This window comes from Hibiscus syriacus, unplaced genomic scaffold (assembly GCF_006381635.1).
Source record: "Hibiscus syriacus cultivar Baekdansim isolate YM2019G1 unplaced genomic scaffold, ASM638163v2 tig00110163_pilon, whole genome shotgun sequence".
NCBI lineage: Eukaryota > Viridiplantae > Streptophyta > Magnoliopsida > Malvales > Malvaceae > Hibiscus > Hibiscus syriacus.
Window position 1 is genome coordinate 1,253,121 of NW_024062610.1, and position 19,506 is coordinate 1,272,626.

Genomic DNA, 19,506 nt, shown 5'->3' on the forward strand with positions numbered 1-19,506 from the left:
TTTATTTTCGCTCTCTAACCACAATATAAAGCCCGACATTTAGTTCCTTTTCATTCTTCGAACATTTATATTAAAATGAGAGAGAGATGCATTATTTCATTTCTTTTAAAAACTCCCTTTTTTCCCGTTCTTTTCTTTTTCTTTTTCACTTTCCTTTTCTTTTACTAGTATTAGCAGGTGAGTGTTCGATCGAGTCGAATCGAGTAAAAATTTTTCGAGTTATTCGATTTTACGAGTTCTATTTTATAACTCAGAGTTGACTTAAATTTTTTTCGATTCAAGCCTAGTTTATAAAATTTGATTCGAATCAAATCGATTTTTCGAGTTTATAAAACTCGCTTTTTCTCCGATCTTTTCTTTTACACTTTCCTTTTCTTTTACTAGTATGTGTCAAACATAGAATTAGAGTGGGTTCAAAAATGGGGTTAGAGTGGACCTACTGGGCTTTTGCATGTGATGGACATGATTGAGATGATGTATAGGTTGGAATGCATAGAGCATTAGGGTTTTACCCTTTAAGCATTTTATTAGTAGTGCAATTAGGCGTTGCATGAGATAATTGTCTCAAGTGAGGTTAAATAATTATCATCACGTGTAGGGATGAGTTTTGGATTAAGTTGAGTCAATAAATTTTGAGTTAATTAAATTGACGATTATAATTTTATATAATTTTTTGAATCGAGTTTAGTTATTTGAGTTTTTATTTAAATTTAATTATATTTATTTTATAATGTTATATTACAGATTCATTCTCATTTATTGACTTCCTCTAATCATATAAGATATATATAAATATTTTTATATCATTTTTTAGATTACATTGTTATTTAATATATCAAATACCATCTAAAATTATAAAAACATATTATAATATTATTTTCTAAAGAAAGAATTTTGAGAATAAAGTATTGATGAAAATGTAAAAAAAATAGAGTCAAAATTTATTTAAATAGAATATAAAATCGAGAAAATAATTTTAAAAATAGTAAATTTGTTGTTAAGAAAAGGAATTGAAGCTACAAATAATAATAGAGAGAAAGAAAGTTTCCACCTAGCAAATATACACACCGGAGTGAAAAGCGAAACCCATGATCCCATGGGCTTGTGGAGGCTGATAAAAGTATTCATTCGGCTCTGGGTCTTTATTGAAAGAAATTGGGCTAGTGAAGTTAGGTTCATTGTTGCCTGGTGGCCACACAACATGCGCAAAAGATGCAAATTGGCGATTTAAATTTGCTTAAATGGACAGACAAGTTTAAGTTGAAACCAGGTTTAGATTAATAAAATGCATGGGAAAAGATATGATAAGCTGGGGTTGAACTAAAGAAAATAACAAATGTAGCATAATCAGCTTGCAAATTGTATTCTATCGAGAAGATGACTGATGGCCAGGGAACGTTTTTAAGTTGATCAGGTGCTCAACTTATGACTTTATTTATGTTGATATTATATATGAGGTCACTGGTTTTATCATGTAGTTTTCCGCCTTAGACTGGACGAAGATGTCTGCGACTTTTGCCTGCTAAAGTACTTGAGAAATCTAGTTACATATTTCATATGGATACTAACTTTATCTGTTGATCATTCAAGGGCGTCAGCAGTGAGCTTTGCACATATGTTGGCAGTCATAGACGCAAAGTCCACCACAGTGAAGGGAGCAATCCAACATCATCCCTCTGCACCTTGTTCTAACCATGCATTCACCAAACTCTCCTACCCTATAATCCTCGTTGAAAACTCTCTTCCTATGCGCTTCATTTCTCCCAATCATGCCTTCATCTCTTCCACTTCCTTTGCCAGGTTTCTTCCCTCCCTCCACAACCCCATTTATACCAACCACCACCACCTCCTCCCCCCAACTCCTATATTCTTGTTGTTGGGCACTACTTGAGTGGAACTTTTATTACTTACTTCCACATTGTCTTCGAGCTTGAGGAAGAATTGGTATTGCTTTCAGCTTGAGCAGCAGTACCATTTTCCAACTCATCACCACTCAGACTATCAACTGCCACTGCTACAAAAAGGACAACCCGAAAACCATTTACAAAAGTCCTCATCCTTCGATCTCTACTCAGATGCAATTGTTGCCTAAACGTGCCTGAGTCCTGACCTATATATATACTCGGGTTTACATCAAAAGCTACTGCAACTACACCTACATTTGGTCCCACCAGACCCCGAATCCAAGGAAAACCCAAAACAACCAATTGCTGCTGTTTTCTTCCAAAAGGTTCTAAACATGGAGATGCCTTTGGGCAGACTTTGTCCCCACTTGCAACAGCAAATTACAATGTGAATAGTGCATGCAGGAAGCCTCAGAATTTACCCTCGCCCATTTGCACCTGTGCCACTCCGATAACTAACACGTACCCGATTATCAGTTCTGTTCAGGTCTTTGGGTGATTGAAGAAACATTGAAAAAGCATGTTAACTAAGGGCACCAATCCATCGAGGCAGATGTGTTCATGGCAGTCATAGCCTATCGAAAAGATTTTCAGCTTTTGTTTCCCAAATGCAGTGATCACGAACGACCTTTTTGATGAAAAAGTGGGAAATTACCAACAAACAAGCACTAATCTAGTGGGAGCTGGAAAAGAATAATATATACTTTTAGAAAGACCAAGAGAGTTGATATAATTAAAAAGCTGAGCAGAGTGGAACTAAATGATGTGGCAATCAATAATTCAGATTCAGGCTCAAGTTTTCTACCCGTTCCCTTAACCACCACCATCCATCTAGTGCTTATCCCAAGTCCCAACATTGATTTTGCTTTGCTTGATTCTCCGACACAATATTATAACCAACCCTTATATGTCTATAGATAATTGTCGTACTACGGGGTATTTGACAAACAGCTTTTTGAAGAGCTTTTAGTTTATTTGAATATAAATAATTGATTGATGGTCAAACCTTTCATTTGTTAGTGTTTGGTAAATACTTTTTTGAAAAATCTTATTGTATAAAATAAGTTGAAATGAAAACGTTAAAAAATCCAACAACTTGAAAGAGTTGATTGCAAAATAAAATATTAAATGATATATTTGACCTTATTTTTTGCCATAATTACATCTTACTATAAAACAAAATATAATAAAATAGCCTTCATCCTAATATATCTAGGTTGAAATTTTATTTTATTATTTTATTTTTTAGTTGTAGATTCTCAAATATATTTTAGTTAAGAAAATATAGCAAAACAAGAAAGTAAAAAAAATACATTGTTGATATTTTATACAAAGTTAATAGTATGTATCGATCTCAAAAATTATTATTTGTAAATATTAAATTGAAAAATATATTCAAAAATTTCAAAAATATTCACTAATTTTCTTAAGGATTTTTTAGTTCATCGTCAAAAGCATTTTATCTGAATAATTTCATCTCAATAAAGACTAAAGTATTATAAAATATATATGTACTTAACAACTAAATATATCATACCCTTATTTTTCATTTTACCCATATCACCTATGAGCTAAATTTTATCAAACACTTCTATATAAACAGTTAATCAAATCAGTTGGTCAAATCAACTATTGAAATCAGCTACCATAAGTTGTTTGCCAAACATCCCCTTTATTTTTTTTTCAAATAGATCTTTATTTGACTCAATAAAGATGAATTATATATATGTTTATTTATTGAACCCGATTGGGTTTGGTGCGACTTTTAACATAAGATTTTGAGTCAAATTTCAGATAGGATGAAACCTTAATATCAAGTTGTGTCAGATGTGAATGGAGGAATTTGAATTTTTTAAAAGTTAAATTTGAATAAACTAACCCATAACTATCCCTAATTGCATCTTTTATTTTACAAAAAAAAATATAATTAAATAATAAACGATCATATATCTATTATATTAATATCATTCATAATATCTAAAAATCCTGCTAACCATTTACTTATTATATTAATATTTCCGAGAAAAACTATTATATTGATATCATTCATAATATATAAAAATCCTGCAAACTATTTACCTATTAAAAAACAAGATCCTTCATGCATTATTATGGGTTTAATTAATCCTAACAATTTCTCACCAAACCATGACTCTCTCCTTTAAAAGTATAACATTTCCATTGAATGTAAAATTAAAGCATTTGGAGTTTGAAGGTTAAAAAAAAAATAGTAACTCCGCAACGGACATCCAATTTTTAGTTCGTAGGTGGCGGTTATGTTTGAAAGGCGGATATGGAGGCAAAGGCCATTGCATTTGCATTTTGCATTCTACGGTTTGGATTGCAATGCTGTACTGCTATCTTTCTCTTCCCAAAACCCAGTGTGGCGTCAGATAGACAGAGGAGAAGAAAGGAAAAGATTGCACTTATAATTGAGTTTGTCTTCGTTTTCCCTTCTCTACCTGTTTTCCATTTAGGATCACGGGGGGAAGATCTTCAAAGTTTGATTTTTTTCATTGCATTTGCATTTTGTTTTTCATTTCATTTCAAACTCCAACCGTTTGCTTGAATTGTCTGGGTTTTTTGTTCAAACAAAATATTTTTAATTTCTTCCGTTTTGATTTGAAAATTAAGCCGAGTTTGGTTGGAGCAACATCTGGGGGAAAAAGCTTATATTTCCTCTCCGTCGTCACGGTGAGCTTGAAGAATTTTTTGGTCTGGTTCCTGTTACCTTGAAATAAAAAGATACAAATTGCAGAGGAAAACAAAAAACTTAGGATAAGAGACAATGGGAGAAGAGTGGCAAATCCCAGAACAAGGAGAGAAAATTTTCGTTTCCATTAGATTAAGGCCACAGAATGATAAAGCAAGGAATCGTATATGTGATTGGGAATGCCCTGACAATCACACCATCGTTTTCAAGCATAGTTTGCCGGAACGCTCCATGTTCCCTGCCGCCTACACATTTGGTAAGCATCTCCAAATTCACTTGCTTCTGTTTTCACTTTGCCCATTTGAGACTTGAGATCGTCTTCTAATCATTGTATCGCTTTTTTCTTTTTGGTTTGCCAATTTTGTTGCCAACAGACAAAGTATTTGACAGTGAAAGCGATACAGCTCAAGTGTACGAAGGAGGAGCCAAACATATTGCGCTCTCAGTACTCGAGGGCATCAATTGTAAATACTCTTTGTTCCCTGTTCGTTGTGTCTATAACTATATAATCAAGAGAAAATGTTTCTGCTCATTGTGTTTTGTTTTTCCTTCAGCAAGCATATTTGCATATGGGCAAACAAGCAGTGGAAAGACATATACAATGAGGGGTATCACTGAATATGCAGTATCGGATATATACGACTACATTGAGAACGTAACGATAGACTTGGCATTACGTTTTCTCATATATATTTATATTTGAAATCTACCTGTTCTGTTTCTTGAGAGTGTAGAATATATATAGATGACATTTTGTTTTGATCTAATATGTTAGAATGGGGAAAGAGACTTTGTGGTGAAATTCTGTGCCATGGAAATATACAATGAAGCCGTGAGAGACTTACTTAGCCCTGATAGTTACCCACTAAGAGTGCTAGATGATCCCGAGGTAACAGATTTCTCCCTTCTTAATGCTTCCCGGTCATCGTTTTGCACGATCATAAGTGTTTTACGACATTGTTGTCACTCAACAGAGGGGAACCGTTGTGGAGAAACTTACTGAGGTGACTCTAAGAAACAGGGAACATCTTCTCGAGCTCCTTGCAATATGTGAAGGTGAAATATTTTCATGGACTTGCATTTGCATATGATTTCTTTGGTTTTTTTTTAACTAGATGACATTATATTATGCATTTCGGTATGGATTTACCAGCTCAAAGGCAGATAGGAGAGACATCCATGAATGAAACTAGCTCAAGATCACATCAGATTTTGCGGCTGGTAGGCATGATTACTTGAGTAAACTTTCTTCATCAGAGTTGGTCCTAGTCTTACTTCTATATTCAACGATGCAATCTTGCAGTCCATTGAAAGCTGTGCTCGTGAATATGCTGGACCTGGAAATTCAAGCATTCTTGCAGCTTCTGTGGTATGATACTATTAACGTACTGAAAGGCATTGGAGTTATATTATATGGAAACATTGAATTCATAGGCAACATTATTCAAGAGTGAATTAGTAAGTAGTAAGGTTAACCTTTAACGAGGGAAAATGACTTGGTCTTCTTGTATAGAATTTTGTTGATTTAGCAGGAAGTGAGAGAGCTTCTCAGATCTTATCTGCGGGTACAAGATTGAAAGAAGGCTGCCATATAAACCGGAGTTTACTAACTCTTGGGACGGTGATTCGCAAATTAAGGTTGAACGGTTCACATATGTGGGTCTTTAATTCGTTATAAACATGACATTCTGACCTATTAACTGGCACGATACGTTGCAGTAAGGGAGGAACTGGCCACATACCTTATAGAGACTCTAAGTTGACACGCATACTCCAGAACACTTTAGGAGGAAATGCCAGAACAGCCATCATTTGTACTATGAGTCCTGAACGTGTTCATGTTGAGCAATCAAGAAACACACTCTTGTTTGCAAACTGTGCTAAGCAGGTAAGAACTAATGCACATGTCAATTCAGTTACGTCGGATAAGGCACTGGTAAAGCAATTACAAAGAGAATTGGCTATACTCGAGAACGAAATGAGGAGCTTGGGATCATCTTCAGTTAAAGGTGATACTGCTGATGTGCTGAGAGAGAAAGAGCAACTTATTGGGAAGGTGATTGAACGAACTTCAGAAAGCTGTTTCATACATGCCCTCGCTTAAATGGCTTACTCTTGTTAATCTGGACTTTTTATTTTCTTTTTCTAATCTGAGTATCTATAGATGGCTAAAGAGATAGAAGTATTGACTTGGCAACGTGATCTTGCTCAGTCGCGAGTTGCAAATTTGCTACTGTCAGTTAGAGAAGTTCAAATGTTAAAGCAATCATCAAATTCATCAGAAGTGGCCAAGGCTCCATGTATAGTTGATTCCAGCAAACACGAGGATACAGTTACACCTAGTGCCAACAACGAATATCTTGGGCTAGCTGAGAATCCTGAAGAGAATTTTCTACTTGACGGCATGACTCCGAAGTTTCTTGTGCCTGAGCCATGCAAAGGTTGGGAGGTCTCTGAAAAACTGGATCAAGAATTTGAAGATAGCTGCAAGGACGTTCAATGCGTTGAAATTGAAGACTCAATAAATACAATGGATGAACAGGAAGGAAAACTGACCACGACCGAGGTTCTTCACCAGAAAACGGGAACTGATGAAAGTGATGACTTCTCCCCTGATCCTGAGGAAAAACAAGGAAAAATAGACATGGTTATTACTACTAATACTGATGTAGTATCATCACCAGAAAAGGAAGATTTGCAGTCAAGTCCTGTGTATAATGATGAAACTTACAAGGCTTTGAAACAAAAAATTCAGGAACTGCAAAGGACAGTCAATTTTCTTATCAACACTCAACATCAAGACCAGTCACCTAGCTTCTCACATACATCTAGCTCTTGCGGTAGGAACTTGGGCAGAAGCCAAAGCTGCAGGGCGGTTGTCACAACTGTGCCATCTTCAGCTTACTTCGAGAAGACAACACATAATCAAAGCACACCCCCTTCCACTGGGGTTGAAAAGGACTTCCTTGAAAGATCAAGGCACCTTCATCAAATGCTTTCTGAAGTGAACTATGACAACAGAAGCGAAAATATATCCAGTAGACATTCTCGAACTTCTTCATTTAGTGGCTACGGCTATGGGGAAACATTAAATCTTAAAGATTTAGATATGGAAGACACTTCCAGTGAAACTAATTTTCATCCACCACCTTGGAAGCCAATTAGCGATGATCCTTCGAAAAGAATTTCTACCTCTACTGCTTCAGCAGCTGGTGGCAGTGAAACGAAGCAGCTCTCAGAAAAGCAAATTGATAACAAGGTGAGAAGATGAACCTCCTGCCTCTATTTTATTTTTCTCATTTCTAGAATGAAATCAATCATTCATATTAGCTTTTATAGTTTTTTTTTCTGGTTACAGCTTTTATAGTTTCATTTCTTACATTATAGTAACTTCTTTTTATATGACTGGGTTCTCATCAGTTATATTCTGTAAAAATGGATGCGTGACCTTGGAATAAGAATTTTGATAACTGGAAACTAACATTGTTTTCTTTTTCCATGGAATGTTTAAGGAGGATATAATGAAGGCAGACTCAGAATTCGAGGAGAAGCAGAGAAAGATAGTTGAACTTTGGGATACATACCATGTATCATTAATCCACAGAAGCTATTTCATCCAACTTTTCAAAGGTGATCCTTCCGATTGTTTGTATTTGGAGATAGAGCTCAGGAGATTGACATTCCTTAAGGACTCGTTGTCAAACGCAACAGCTTCAAGGTAAATTTAAGATTTCCATAACTGCACATTCAGGCATAGGCATATGCTCTTGGAATTAAAGAGCTTTTAGGAATTGATTTATCTTCAATGCAAATGCAAATGCTGCTAGAAATGATTTCTTCTCTCTGTTTCTGGTGACAGTGAGAAGGAACTGATTCGAGAGAGGGGGATGTTGAGCAAGCAAATACGGAGTAAGTTGTCAACTAAGCAGAGAGAGGAAGTGTATAAGAAGTGGGGAATTGATTTGAACACAAAGCAGAGGAGCGTACAATTAGCACATCTTGTATGGTCAGACACCAAGGACATGGTCCATGTGAAGGAGAGTGCTGCTCTTATTGCCAAGTTGATAGGATTTGAGAATCGAGACCCCAATGAGGGAGTTGGCCTCTGCCTTTTGCCCCCTTTTTTATCCCGAAGATCTCACAGCTGGAGGCTTAGCCTCCCTTCCCTCTTTTAGAAGTCGTTTGAAGATAAGAGTGAATTAATCTAGATTGACTAACATATATTCTCATCTCTACCTCCCGACTCCTGCTTGTAAATTCAAAAGGTGTATAAAGTTAACCAGACTTTAGTTGCAGATTCATTTTGATTCTTTCTTTGCTCTTTATTGTTTTCTGTAACAAACACATAATAATGGAATGAAGGAATATCTTTCAAATTAGTATGGTTTGGTTTCCACTCCTAACTTACGCCATTTTCATGCTCAACCAGAGGCATAGCAATGGCTCACGAACTCTAATAATTAAACAAGAAAACCAGAAACGGAGGTTGGTTCAACCCTAAGTTGAACTTCTTGCATGACCGGAAAATGCAATGCACAAAATTTTAAAAAAAGTAGCTACAAAAAAGGCAACCACTGATATCCGCATTGAAGCTTTCAGCTTTTTTATGCTTTACCTTATTACCTAAGATTTGTAGACAGATCCTAAGTGATTTTCCAGCCTGACTTGGAACAGGACATCTCATATTTCGTGGTGTAGGATAGTACATTAGAGGCATTGTTCTCCGGGTGATGAATATCAGTCAAGCGTGTGGACTCCTCCAGAGCTGCTTCGACTCTCGCTGCCCATCCTATGAAAGAGCAATTTCAGCCGCACGATCCGTCCATGTCTTCAACATTTGACCATCCAGAACCTGTCAGTTTTCTCAGTGTTAGAAAAAACTTGAGACACACAGTCCTACTGAAGCCTTCAAAATTCCTTGAAAGCTATCTACTAACTATGTTCAGCTGAATCACACAAATTAACACATAAAACTCTACATAACCAGCTATCCCAAAATAAAGTGAGTCCCATTTGTAGGGCAGTTTTCAAGATTTATATACGAGGAACTTGCATAGAAGAAAATGAAAATTACAGCATATTACCTCTGGCAATTTATCAAGATGGTGATCGGGTCCAAACGCCTCAGATTTAATGTTCTGTCACTTGCGAACAATGCTTTCTGCAATTCTTGCATCCATTCTAGGTAATTCTTGCAAAGAATTTTCATCTATTAACCCTACAAAGGTTAAAGCAGTTTTGAGCACCAATAAACATGGGAAACCAGGAAAACCTTAAAGGATTTGACAAACTTGGACATGCCTTACTTGTTTAGAGGGGAAAACAATCCTGTCTCCTACCAACTTTGACAATATAATAGAAAACAGGTGCAGTAGTAGCCATACAAATAACATGGCTAAAATTAAAGGATTCATAATTAACAACCACCAAGTCCAAAGCTACTCTTAGAAGAAACTTCAAGCATTTGATAAAGCTACATTAGGTTGACTAGTCACTTGTTTACTATATGTATTATCAAGTCATACCTGCATTGATGACATCAGTCGCCATAGCTGGACTGATTTCTTTACCATTCACTGATGAACTAGATCTGCCAGGTAAAAACTTCAAGCCAACCAACGTCATCACTCCAATTACCACACCGGCAGACATGATCTTCATACTAACATCTTTAATTTTCTCAATTATTGTTTGTTTTTCTTCATACATTTCTTCCAAGCTACTTATCCTAGGAACCTCAGCTAGCATGGCAGAATCCTTTTGATCAGGTTTCCTCAGAGTCTCCTCGTTTTCAACAGGAAAAAAGTTGTTTGCCTCACCATCTAATTGATGTCTCACGCTCTCTTTTGAGCGACGAAGAGGAAACACCTTCTGCAATGCCTGAATTGAACTAACCTTTACATGATCAAGAACTGCAGTAGCCTCTGTGCCTATCCTCACTATAGCTGCGGCTGCAGCCAAGGGTGAACTACCCATTCCCTCGAGCTTTTCTAAATATCTGAGGACAGTAGGATCATCATAATAATCTCCAAGCTTGAATTACATATCTTTTGTGTCTCTAAATCTGGGGAAAACCACCTCCAGTAGCCATGCCTCCAACAGTTTGCAAAGGCCAGGAAGATATCTGTCATCATCATCCTTTGTATTTTCCAAGAAAAAATATACAATAGATGGATTCTGTAAGGGGAGCTACCACTGTCTAGGCCCAACCACAAGCGGCACTCTTCAAGCTCCCCTACAAGTAATGAACAGAGACCCCTCTCCAATGCAAAGTCTATCTCACGGTTCCCAATGGGAGCATAGTGAGAGATACTGTTCTCTAGAGTTGTTAAGTCTGCTGAAGCTGCTGGAAGAGGTTATCAGCATCTCTGATGAGATGAGGTTTCTTGTTTAGAAATGCTTGAGCAATAAGTGCATGTACAAACGCTTACATTTTTAATAAGGCTAAATTACACGAATCAATACTATGCTTTATTTCTTATTTCATTCACTATACTTTAAAATTAGTCAATTTCATCATTAAATTTAATATAATTGACAAATTTGATCATTCAACAGTTTCCCCACAAACGACTTTATGATGTGTTTTTTAAAATTATTTTTTAGTTAAACAATATTATTTTATTAATTCTTTCTTCTTCTTTACTCCTATCTCTCCCTTTCATTTCCAGAAACCCATCTCTCTTACAATCCATCATCTCCGGCCAACGGTGGCTTGCACCACCGCCACCAGCAGTCTCGGTGTCACCTCTCGAGTAAACCCCAACCGTCAGCTACCCAAAATCGATCGTCAAAACGTAGCAAATTGTGAGAAAGTCGCTCGACACCCTTCATCATTGATCTCGGTCACTGTTCGTCGATGAGGGTCACCGCCTATGGCATCAGAAGCGTCTTCATGCTCCGGTATAACCTCTACTGACCCCGCTCCGTGAAGTGTCACCATTCGCCGTCGAGGACTGATCGAAGTTTCGTAAAAAACCCATAACGACGCCACTGCTGTTTTTTGCGATTTTCGGCTAATTCTGTCTCCTTTGCACCTCACCACCTTCACCAATGAGTTCCTTGTTCAGTTCAGACCGAAACCCAGTGGTAGTGTTCCTTCCCCGTCGCTCTATCATCTTACGTCTTACCTCCGCCCTGGGTAAGTTTTCAGTTAGCTATGGAAAGAGGAGGGGTGATGGGGAAGATGGCGTAGCATTCTGTTAGTCGGGGCTAACAACTCAGTGACCCAAAAACTAATTTTATTAAGTATAATGAGCAAAAATGTTAAATGTATAAAGTTCAATGAGAAAATTGAATGGATTTAAAGTACAGTTAGTGAAATAGAAAATAAAGCAAAGTGCAGTGATGGTCCTTGTAATTTACCCTTTTAATAAAGCCATATACTTGTCCTTCTAATGAGTGATTTGAGTTAAATTTTCAATAGCAGGAAAGATGAGTAAATGAGTACATTAGAAAGCGGGAAATGCTATTCAATAACAACTACTATTCCTAGCGGGTGACATTCTGCACATCAACATGGGTTTTCTTTTGTCTCTACACACCAATTTCTTAAACCAATAAGATTGTTTGTTCAATTTTGAACTTCTGCCCACACAGAAAATGCATTCTGAATTAGAGAAAACAAAACAAGTATGTCTTTCATGTGTAATTGACTCATCTACAATGATATCTCTTTCTATGTTTCTTTTATGAATTTACACCTCTTAAATCAAAGTTTGATTATTCTCATCCAACAATTCAATGGCATCCTTATTTATAAATAAAATATTATTTCAATACTTGAATTTTACATTACATCAATCTCTAAATTCGATTAATCATTATGGTCATCGATGACGGTAAGACTTCAAAATTTTCAGCCCATTCTTTTTTTAACCTCTCAATGAAAATCCAATAACTTTTTTTTATTGAAAAAATACCTTAGACTCCACAAATCTAATCTAAAATCTTTCAACTATCTTTAAATTAAACTAAAATTTTTATACACAAAACCGTTTTTTATTCTGAAATTAATCTAATAATTTTGAATAAATTAAAATATTAAATACAACATGATATAATAATATTCATCATCATGGATATTTGCATTCCCTTAAGAAATGACATGGCTCGCACCGTTTTGACATTAAACGTTTACACCTTTAGTGTTCTCAGTGCTCAAACCCCAAAAATAATAACAATTTCTTTACCATCAAAATCGTTTAGTCCGTGCTTAAGAAACCCAAGTAAAGCTTAATAATTAGGGCTCTATCGCGTTGGATGGATTCTGGTACGGAATCTAAAGAAGCCAAAATCATTGTGGGGGAGGCATATCCAAGTCTACTACACTCATGTAGGAATGGCAACGGACTGGGTTCGGGTCGGGTATTGGTCTTCCGTCTCTGTCCCTGTTTAAAAAACTTGTATCCGTCTCCGTTTAAAAAACCGTGGAGATTTAAACGGAGATCCACATCGGGTAATCGGGAAAAATCGCGGGAAATGGATATCCCCATTTAGCATAAACGGTTATTTAAACGGGTATCGGGCCGGGTATATATATTTAAATTAAATATATAAATATTATATATATATTTTAATTTAAATTAAATTTATTAATATTATATATATATATATATATATATTATTTTTAATATTTATCGGGCCGGGTATCGGGTCGGGTAATCGGATAATCGGTGCGGGAATTACTAAACCCGTCTCCGTTTAACATAAACGGTTTTCTCCATCTCCGTCCCCGTTTAGCATAAACGATTTTTTCCGTCCCCGTTTAATTCGATTTTTGATTTTTTCCATCGGGTTCGAATTTTTTTACCATCCCTATAGTCAGGATCATTTCGGCAACTACGGTACGGTTTTGTGGTTCAAATATACCTGGTTACCTACAGACACACTACAACTTTAGGCTTTAGCCCTTCGTAATTTTGGCTCTTTTTTTATATCAATCTTCTTCAGTTGATATGAAGCTTTTCATGACACCCATGTTATTCTTGGGAGAAGGGTTTCTTCAAAGCTTTACATCCTTGTTTATGCAGGATTACTCTGTTTTGCTAAGGAAACAAATTGTCGAGTTAAAATCTTAAATCGTTTAGAACATGGATAGCATTTAATTTCGGCTTGTAAATGCACTCTTCATGTATTGATTTTTAAAGGGTAAACTACATAATTGATCATTTTTATTTCAGTTTTATAAATGTATGATCATTCGATTCAAGAAACATAATTCGTAGTCACTTTCGTTTTGTTTCAATTTTTACTTCCGTTAGTTTAATAACGTGACAAGCTAGTAAAAGGGTTTAATTTTTACTTTAACATCTGGACTTTAGATAAAATACTAATTAGAGACTATTTTATAAAGTTAAAATAATTTAGGGACAGAGTTCTAATTTACCTTTTTATATGTTTTCTTCCCAACCCCATTTTATAACCCTTGAACTTGTCAACCTCAATTCATATACCGAAACCCTGATAAAAACAAGCACTTTGCAAGGCAAGATGCTTCTTTTATCATGAAACGTAAGCGGAAAGACCTCTTCTCCAGTGGTGATCTTCCAACATCCATTGTGGAAATATCCATCGCATCGTTTATCAAGGTCGACAGTACATTGCTGGTCTTCATCGACGATAATCCGTTAATCATTACTCAAATTTCTACCTTGCATCATTGAAATCAAGCCTAAGATCGAGTGCATAGGCCTCCTTATTCCATCACTCATTGCCTTCTGAAACGCACTTCTAGCTTGGCTTACCCTTATAGAATTCTCCCTCGAAAGCTGTAATGCAGGATTTTGCTCAGCAAGTTTCTCCCTCATGAGTTGGGACTCTTCGAGAACCGCAGCATTAGAAATTGCGACGGCCACCTGATCAGCAACCACCTTAACTATCTCTAGTTCCTTGTTCTCTTGGAAGAACACATACCAGTATGGAATAGTATGCCTGAACTTGCTCGGGAGTTCTACCTTTAAAATTGCATATACGAAGCATTGGCAACCGGATTGCAGCCACCTGTCCTGGCTCAAGCTCTCCACACGTTAAAATGGCAAGCGCTGAGTCTAGCTTGAGGATATGCACTCCATCAATTCTTTTAATCCACGCAACATCCGAATAAGTGATGGGAATGATAAAATTATACGAAAAGTTCCTTCTTTTGAGATCATGAGTCAAGCTCCGTCTTGATCTCGTTGGGCATCCAAACAGCACAGTTTTACAAACCTAATGTCTTGGACAGCTCCACCATTGTTGTGTACAAAATGTTATACCTATCCAACGATTTACGGATCTCTTGAGTAAGCATACGGACATGCAAACCAGTCTTTGTTCGTTGACAGTTGCGTTCGTAGTAGTGACCACTGATGAAAGGTGGCCGACAACGTGAGATTAGGTCTACTAAGGTCACGACTGTAGAGAAGAGAGGGGTGTGTGGATGTGGTTGGGAAGAAAACATATAAAAAAGGGTATATTAGAACTTTATCCCTAAATTACTTTGAATTTATAAAATAATTCGTAATTAGTATTTTATCTAAAGTTCAGAGTAAAAATTAAACTCTTTTACTAACATACCACATCATCAAACTAACAAAAGTCAACATTTCAATGACCACATCTTAATTAAAAGAATACAAAAGTGACTACGAATTATGTTTTTCGAATCGAGTGACCATGCATTTATAAAACTAAAATAAAAGTGACTAACTTTGTAGTTTAGCCAATTTTAAATTTAAGCTTAAAAGTCTAATTTATCCCAGAACTAAACCTAAACCAGTAATTTAAAATTTAAGCCAGTAATTAGATTCAAGATACTATCCAGCACCCAGTAGGTACATATATACACATCCGTGTACAGAAATTAAACATACTTCCTCCTATGCTGATATCAAAGAATTTTCTGACCAATGAATACAACATTCGTGTGCAGAAATTAAAACATACTCCCTCCTATGCTGATATCAAACCCTCTGGTAGGGTTCGTCATCAGGGTGAGGTAAAAGAAATCTCCTACAGGCATGTAACACAGCTGAATGGAATCCATCTTTATTTTCAAGGAACACAAAATGGCCAGCCTGCATATGAGGGGAAATAAATATGAGGAGCCTAACGGGAATGATAGCATTTTGGATTTACAATTAATGTATTCAAGGTTTTAAAATAAAAGCTCTTTTGTTGGTGTTTTTGGGCGGGGGGGATTAAAAAAATGTCTTTGGCAGATTGCCCACAAGTTTTTTTTTCTTATATATTGCGAAAGTAAACAGACCTGAGGAACCCTGATAATTTCACATGGGACCTTCATTTGCTTGCAGGCTGCTTGGGCTCCTTGGTAGTCCCATATATAAAAGTAGTTGGCACTTTCACTCGTATGCACTGTTCACAAATATATTATAAAAATAATGCGGTTATTCAATAATATCTTCCAAACACCTGGAATCTTCATTCTTAGTAGATTGCAACACTGATCTACTCTAGATAGTGGCTCACATGACTTCCATATCAGTCAGTTCAAAATTCTAAAATGTGCTATACGTTTGAACTAGTGAGCGTTACATTTATTTGTTTTATTTTTTCATCAATGATTTGGAAGTGTGGTCTAGGTTCGAAAAGGTGCACAAGCCAATTAGATGCTAATTGCATGTGCCCAAAGTTCGTTCTATTACTTTTTCTCCTCGGCAGGAAAAAGAAATAGAGATAAATCTTGACCTTGAACGATGCACGTGTTTCCCCAGCAGGAGAAAAATATGTAAATTGCTCTCTACTGAGTTCTCAAATCAAAGTGAGATATTGTACACACCTAAGATTTGGACAAAATCTTGATTGATATAAACATAGGCAGGTATCTTGATAACTAAAACAGAGAAATAATAGATCGTATTAGTCGCAAGTCACATATATCGAACAAAATTTAAAAAAGGTCAACAAACACTTTTGTTGAAACAATGATTGAGGTTAATAAAGCAGGGTTTCAAACCTGTTTAAAAGGGGTGACCGAGCAAAATGCACCGAATGCAAATATAAAGTTCAAGCAGAGCTCTCCACTTGCTTTGGCAGCTGAGATATGGTAAACATAATCTTCAACAAGGAAGAACAGGGAAAAACAACCGTTATACATTTATTATTTGTTAATATAAGAGCTACACACAAAATCAAAAAAATTTTGCAATACCAGATAGAGGTCTAGACTCCTCCTCTGTAAATACACCCTCTGCTGAATATTGGGGACTAAACCTAGCAGATGTATACTTGCGTACAAGATCTGGACCCCAAGGACCTAAGCCTTTGCATAAAGAATCATCCAATAAATGTTTAAAAGTAGTAAATTAAACTAATTCATGAAAAATGCAATTAAAGACGAGAGAACTAATGGAAATGAATTAAACAAATAGGAGTATGAGGACTTGACACCAACTCATAAGAACAAAGAAGATCTACAAATCTATTCAAATAACAGTTTAAGATAGAAGTAACCTACACAAAAGATGTATGATTGAAAAATAACCTACAAAAGAACCAACGAAAAGATCACTGATTCTTCTCAATAGCAATAGGTTAGCAAGGATCAACTTAGAAAGAACAAATTCTTCCATTGGAAAGAATAAACCTACTAGAAACATTTAGAGCATACTGCATACTAATATTGTTTCGGCAGACCAATTCAGGGAAACGTTTAATAGCAAAGCTCGATTTGTGAGTAAGGCTAACAAAATAGAACCAGACAATTACAAACCTTATAATCTTCTGAGGGTAAAATTGGATTCCCACAAATGACTCAAAATTATCCCCTTCCATACCATGTTGCTCTGAAGCGGTTTACCCACTCATATTTTTCTTCTGACCCTGATGAAAATCCAGCAGCCCCCACTAAAATTAAGTGTTGAACATGTTCCGGATGCTACAAGATTAACACAAGGGACATTAACATTAGAATAAAAAACATGGTATCAAACTATTTGTTGCATTCAAACATTTAACATTTAAAGGCAAATCACCTTGAGAACATATTTAGCTGCAACATATCCTCCAAATGAATGCCTAAGTAATATAAAGTTGGTCTAGTGGGATGAGGCACTAGGTCCCTTAAGCAAGGTCAGGGGTTCGAATCCTAACGTTTGCGAATGGAGCAAACTGGGTTGAAAAGGTCGCCCTCGCCTCTGCAGTACCCGATCTGGATTAGTCGGTCAATATATCATATACCAGTGATTAATTCAAAAAAATAAACCATGCCTCAGTTTCTGCATCATAACACACCATACGTGAATTCTGCTAGTTCGATCAACTTTTGATGAGTGAAGCGGGCCAAAGGGATTATTAGCATTCTGTTCACTGACCTTCAGTGCTAGTGCATGTAAAATCAGGCCTACTTGATCCACCCCAGTTGAATGAAAAGGTGAAGAAAGAATAAGACAATATAATAGAATGTTGATTTCAAGTGCAAAAATACAAAATTGCAATAAAGAAGATAATTGTTTAAATCAGGACCGGGTAGTAAAGCATAAACAATTTCGTGAACTGAAAATCAAGCCAAATTCATAGCCTTGAGACAAAAGGAGCATACCCTAGCTGATCGATACCAATGACCTTGAACCGATTGGTGAGATAGTCAAAATTCTTGAAAAAGAAACCTTGAGAAGCACGTATCCATGGACCATAACAAGTGTGGGAGAGCCCTCCTTGCTATCAAAGGTAACTGTGTTTATTAACCTCGGCTCGTTACTCGTAGAAAGAAACCACCTAACTGAAGAACCAGGCAGACCTGAACCTATATTCACTAGTTCTTGCACGTATGGCGTCCTGAAATTTCAATAGCCCATTCAAATCTGTCGAGTTCCTATCGAAGTTTCCTCCAAAATCAAGATAATTAATTTATATAATTAATATAAATTATTATCAAATTAAAAACGAAAAAAAAAGAATAATTGAGATCCAAAGAAGCTTGCTATTTAAGTCCCGGCTATTCCAAGCTCAAAACTGGAGAACCCTAACAAAGGCGATAAGAATAAGGAATCGTAGGTGGCGATAAGAATAAGGAATCGTAGGTTCACTTACTTGACGAGAGAGAGAGAGAGAAGTCGTTTCTCGGAGGCGATGATGTGATCGGTGGAAGTAGGAATCCTACGGAGCACAGAGGGCCATAACGACCTGGATTTCGCTATAATCGAAGATGATGATAGGAGCTCGGGTTTGTTCATTTCTTCGACCATTTTTCTTAAAATTAAGCTGGACCAACGACAGGAAGACTGGTTCATAAGATAATAGATTATTACTCTCAACAATACAACATTTTCTTTCGTTTTTATACTCCAAAGCTTTGATTTTTATTAAATTATCGAAAACAGAACTATTCAGAATCAATAAGAGAGTGAGAATTCGTGAATATTTTGTTGCTAATAAAAGGAAAATTATTTGGGGTCAATGGGCTACGGACACTTCTAGAATTGTCGATGTGGGCTCAGTGCAAGCTACAATTCTACAAGTTTTACGCAAGGGAAACGGCAAGTCATAAATATTGTGAAGAAAACGCTCAGTGCCTCGAGTACAAATACATAAAATCCCTGGCGCTGCAAGTGCGGTCTGCAGCAGTGAATCCAGCAGGGGCAACTCCTGCAACGATGATTTTCCTTCCTCCCTCTGAATTTCCCTCAGATGGATCAGCACTTGGAACCTGCAAACTAGTCATTCCAGGGTTTAGTTTTACATTGATGCTGCTGTTTTGCTATCACTTGGACATTCTCCTTTCTCTTTCACATATTTTAGTTCTGGTATGATTGAATCAATCTAAACTTCACGTATTGTAGCTTCATATACCTGCCTTTGATCATCGATCCTAACACTACTTTTTGCCTCAATAGAAGAAGCTTCAGAAGATCCACTGAATCCAACCCTCAATTTTCTCTCTCTAGAAGT

At 36.4% G+C, this 19,506-nt stretch overlaps 3 protein-coding genes, 1 long non-coding RNA gene and 2 pseudogenes across 4 annotated transcripts; 3 read left to right on the top strand and 3 right to left on the bottom strand.

The window, feature by feature from the left end:
- Positions 1–4,692: 4,692 nt before the first annotated feature.
- On the top strand, positions 4,693–5,710 carry LOC120216773 (kinesin-like protein KIN-7G). Its single transcript, XM_039214107.1, has 3 exons — positions 4,693–4,873; positions 5,172–5,272; positions 5,393–5,710. Exons 1-3 carry the CDS (start codon positions 4,693–4,695, stop codon positions 5,618–5,620), a joined length of 510 nt encoding a protein of 169 aa, XP_039070038.1. The 3' UTR covers positions 5,621–5,710.
- A 22-nt stretch (positions 5,711–5,732) lies between these two features.
- On the top strand, positions 5,733–7,947 carry LOC120216774 (kinesin-like protein KIN-7I). Its single transcript, XM_039214108.1, has 5 exons — positions 5,733–5,755; positions 5,875–5,986; positions 6,131–6,255; positions 6,337–6,673; positions 6,782–7,947. The coding sequence occupies exons 1-5, from the start codon at positions 5,733–5,735 to the stop codon at positions 7,886–7,888; spliced, it is 1,704 nt and encodes a 567-aa protein (XP_039070039.1). The 3' UTR covers positions 7,889–7,947.
- A 187-nt stretch (positions 7,948–8,134) lies between these two features.
- LOC120216629 (kinesin-like protein KIN-7J) lies at positions 8,135–8,792 on the top strand. Its single transcript, XM_039213984.1, has 2 exons — positions 8,135–8,335; positions 8,477–8,792. The coding sequence occupies exons 1-2, from the start codon at positions 8,139–8,141 to the stop codon at positions 8,790–8,792; spliced, it is 513 nt and encodes a 170-aa protein (XP_039069915.1). The 5' UTR covers positions 8,135–8,138.
- Positions 8,793–9,151: 359 nt separating this feature from the next.
- LOC120216775 lies at positions 9,152–14,851 on the bottom strand (annotated as a pseudogene).
- A 571-nt stretch (positions 14,852–15,422) lies between these two features.
- On the bottom strand, positions 15,423–17,722 carry LOC120216748. Its single transcript, XR_005525082.1, has 7 exons — positions 17,592–17,722; positions 17,330–17,494; positions 16,769–16,879; positions 16,574–16,674; positions 16,397–16,450; positions 15,866–15,972; positions 15,423–15,674 (listed from the first exon to the last, which is right to left on the bottom strand). It is a non-coding gene; the product is annotated as an uncharacterized LOC120216748 (long non-coding RNA).
- A 26-nt stretch (positions 17,723–17,748) lies between these two features.
- On the bottom strand, positions 17,749–18,939 carry LOC120216746 (annotated as a pseudogene).
- Between the last annotated feature and the right edge of the window lie 567 nt (positions 18,940–19,506).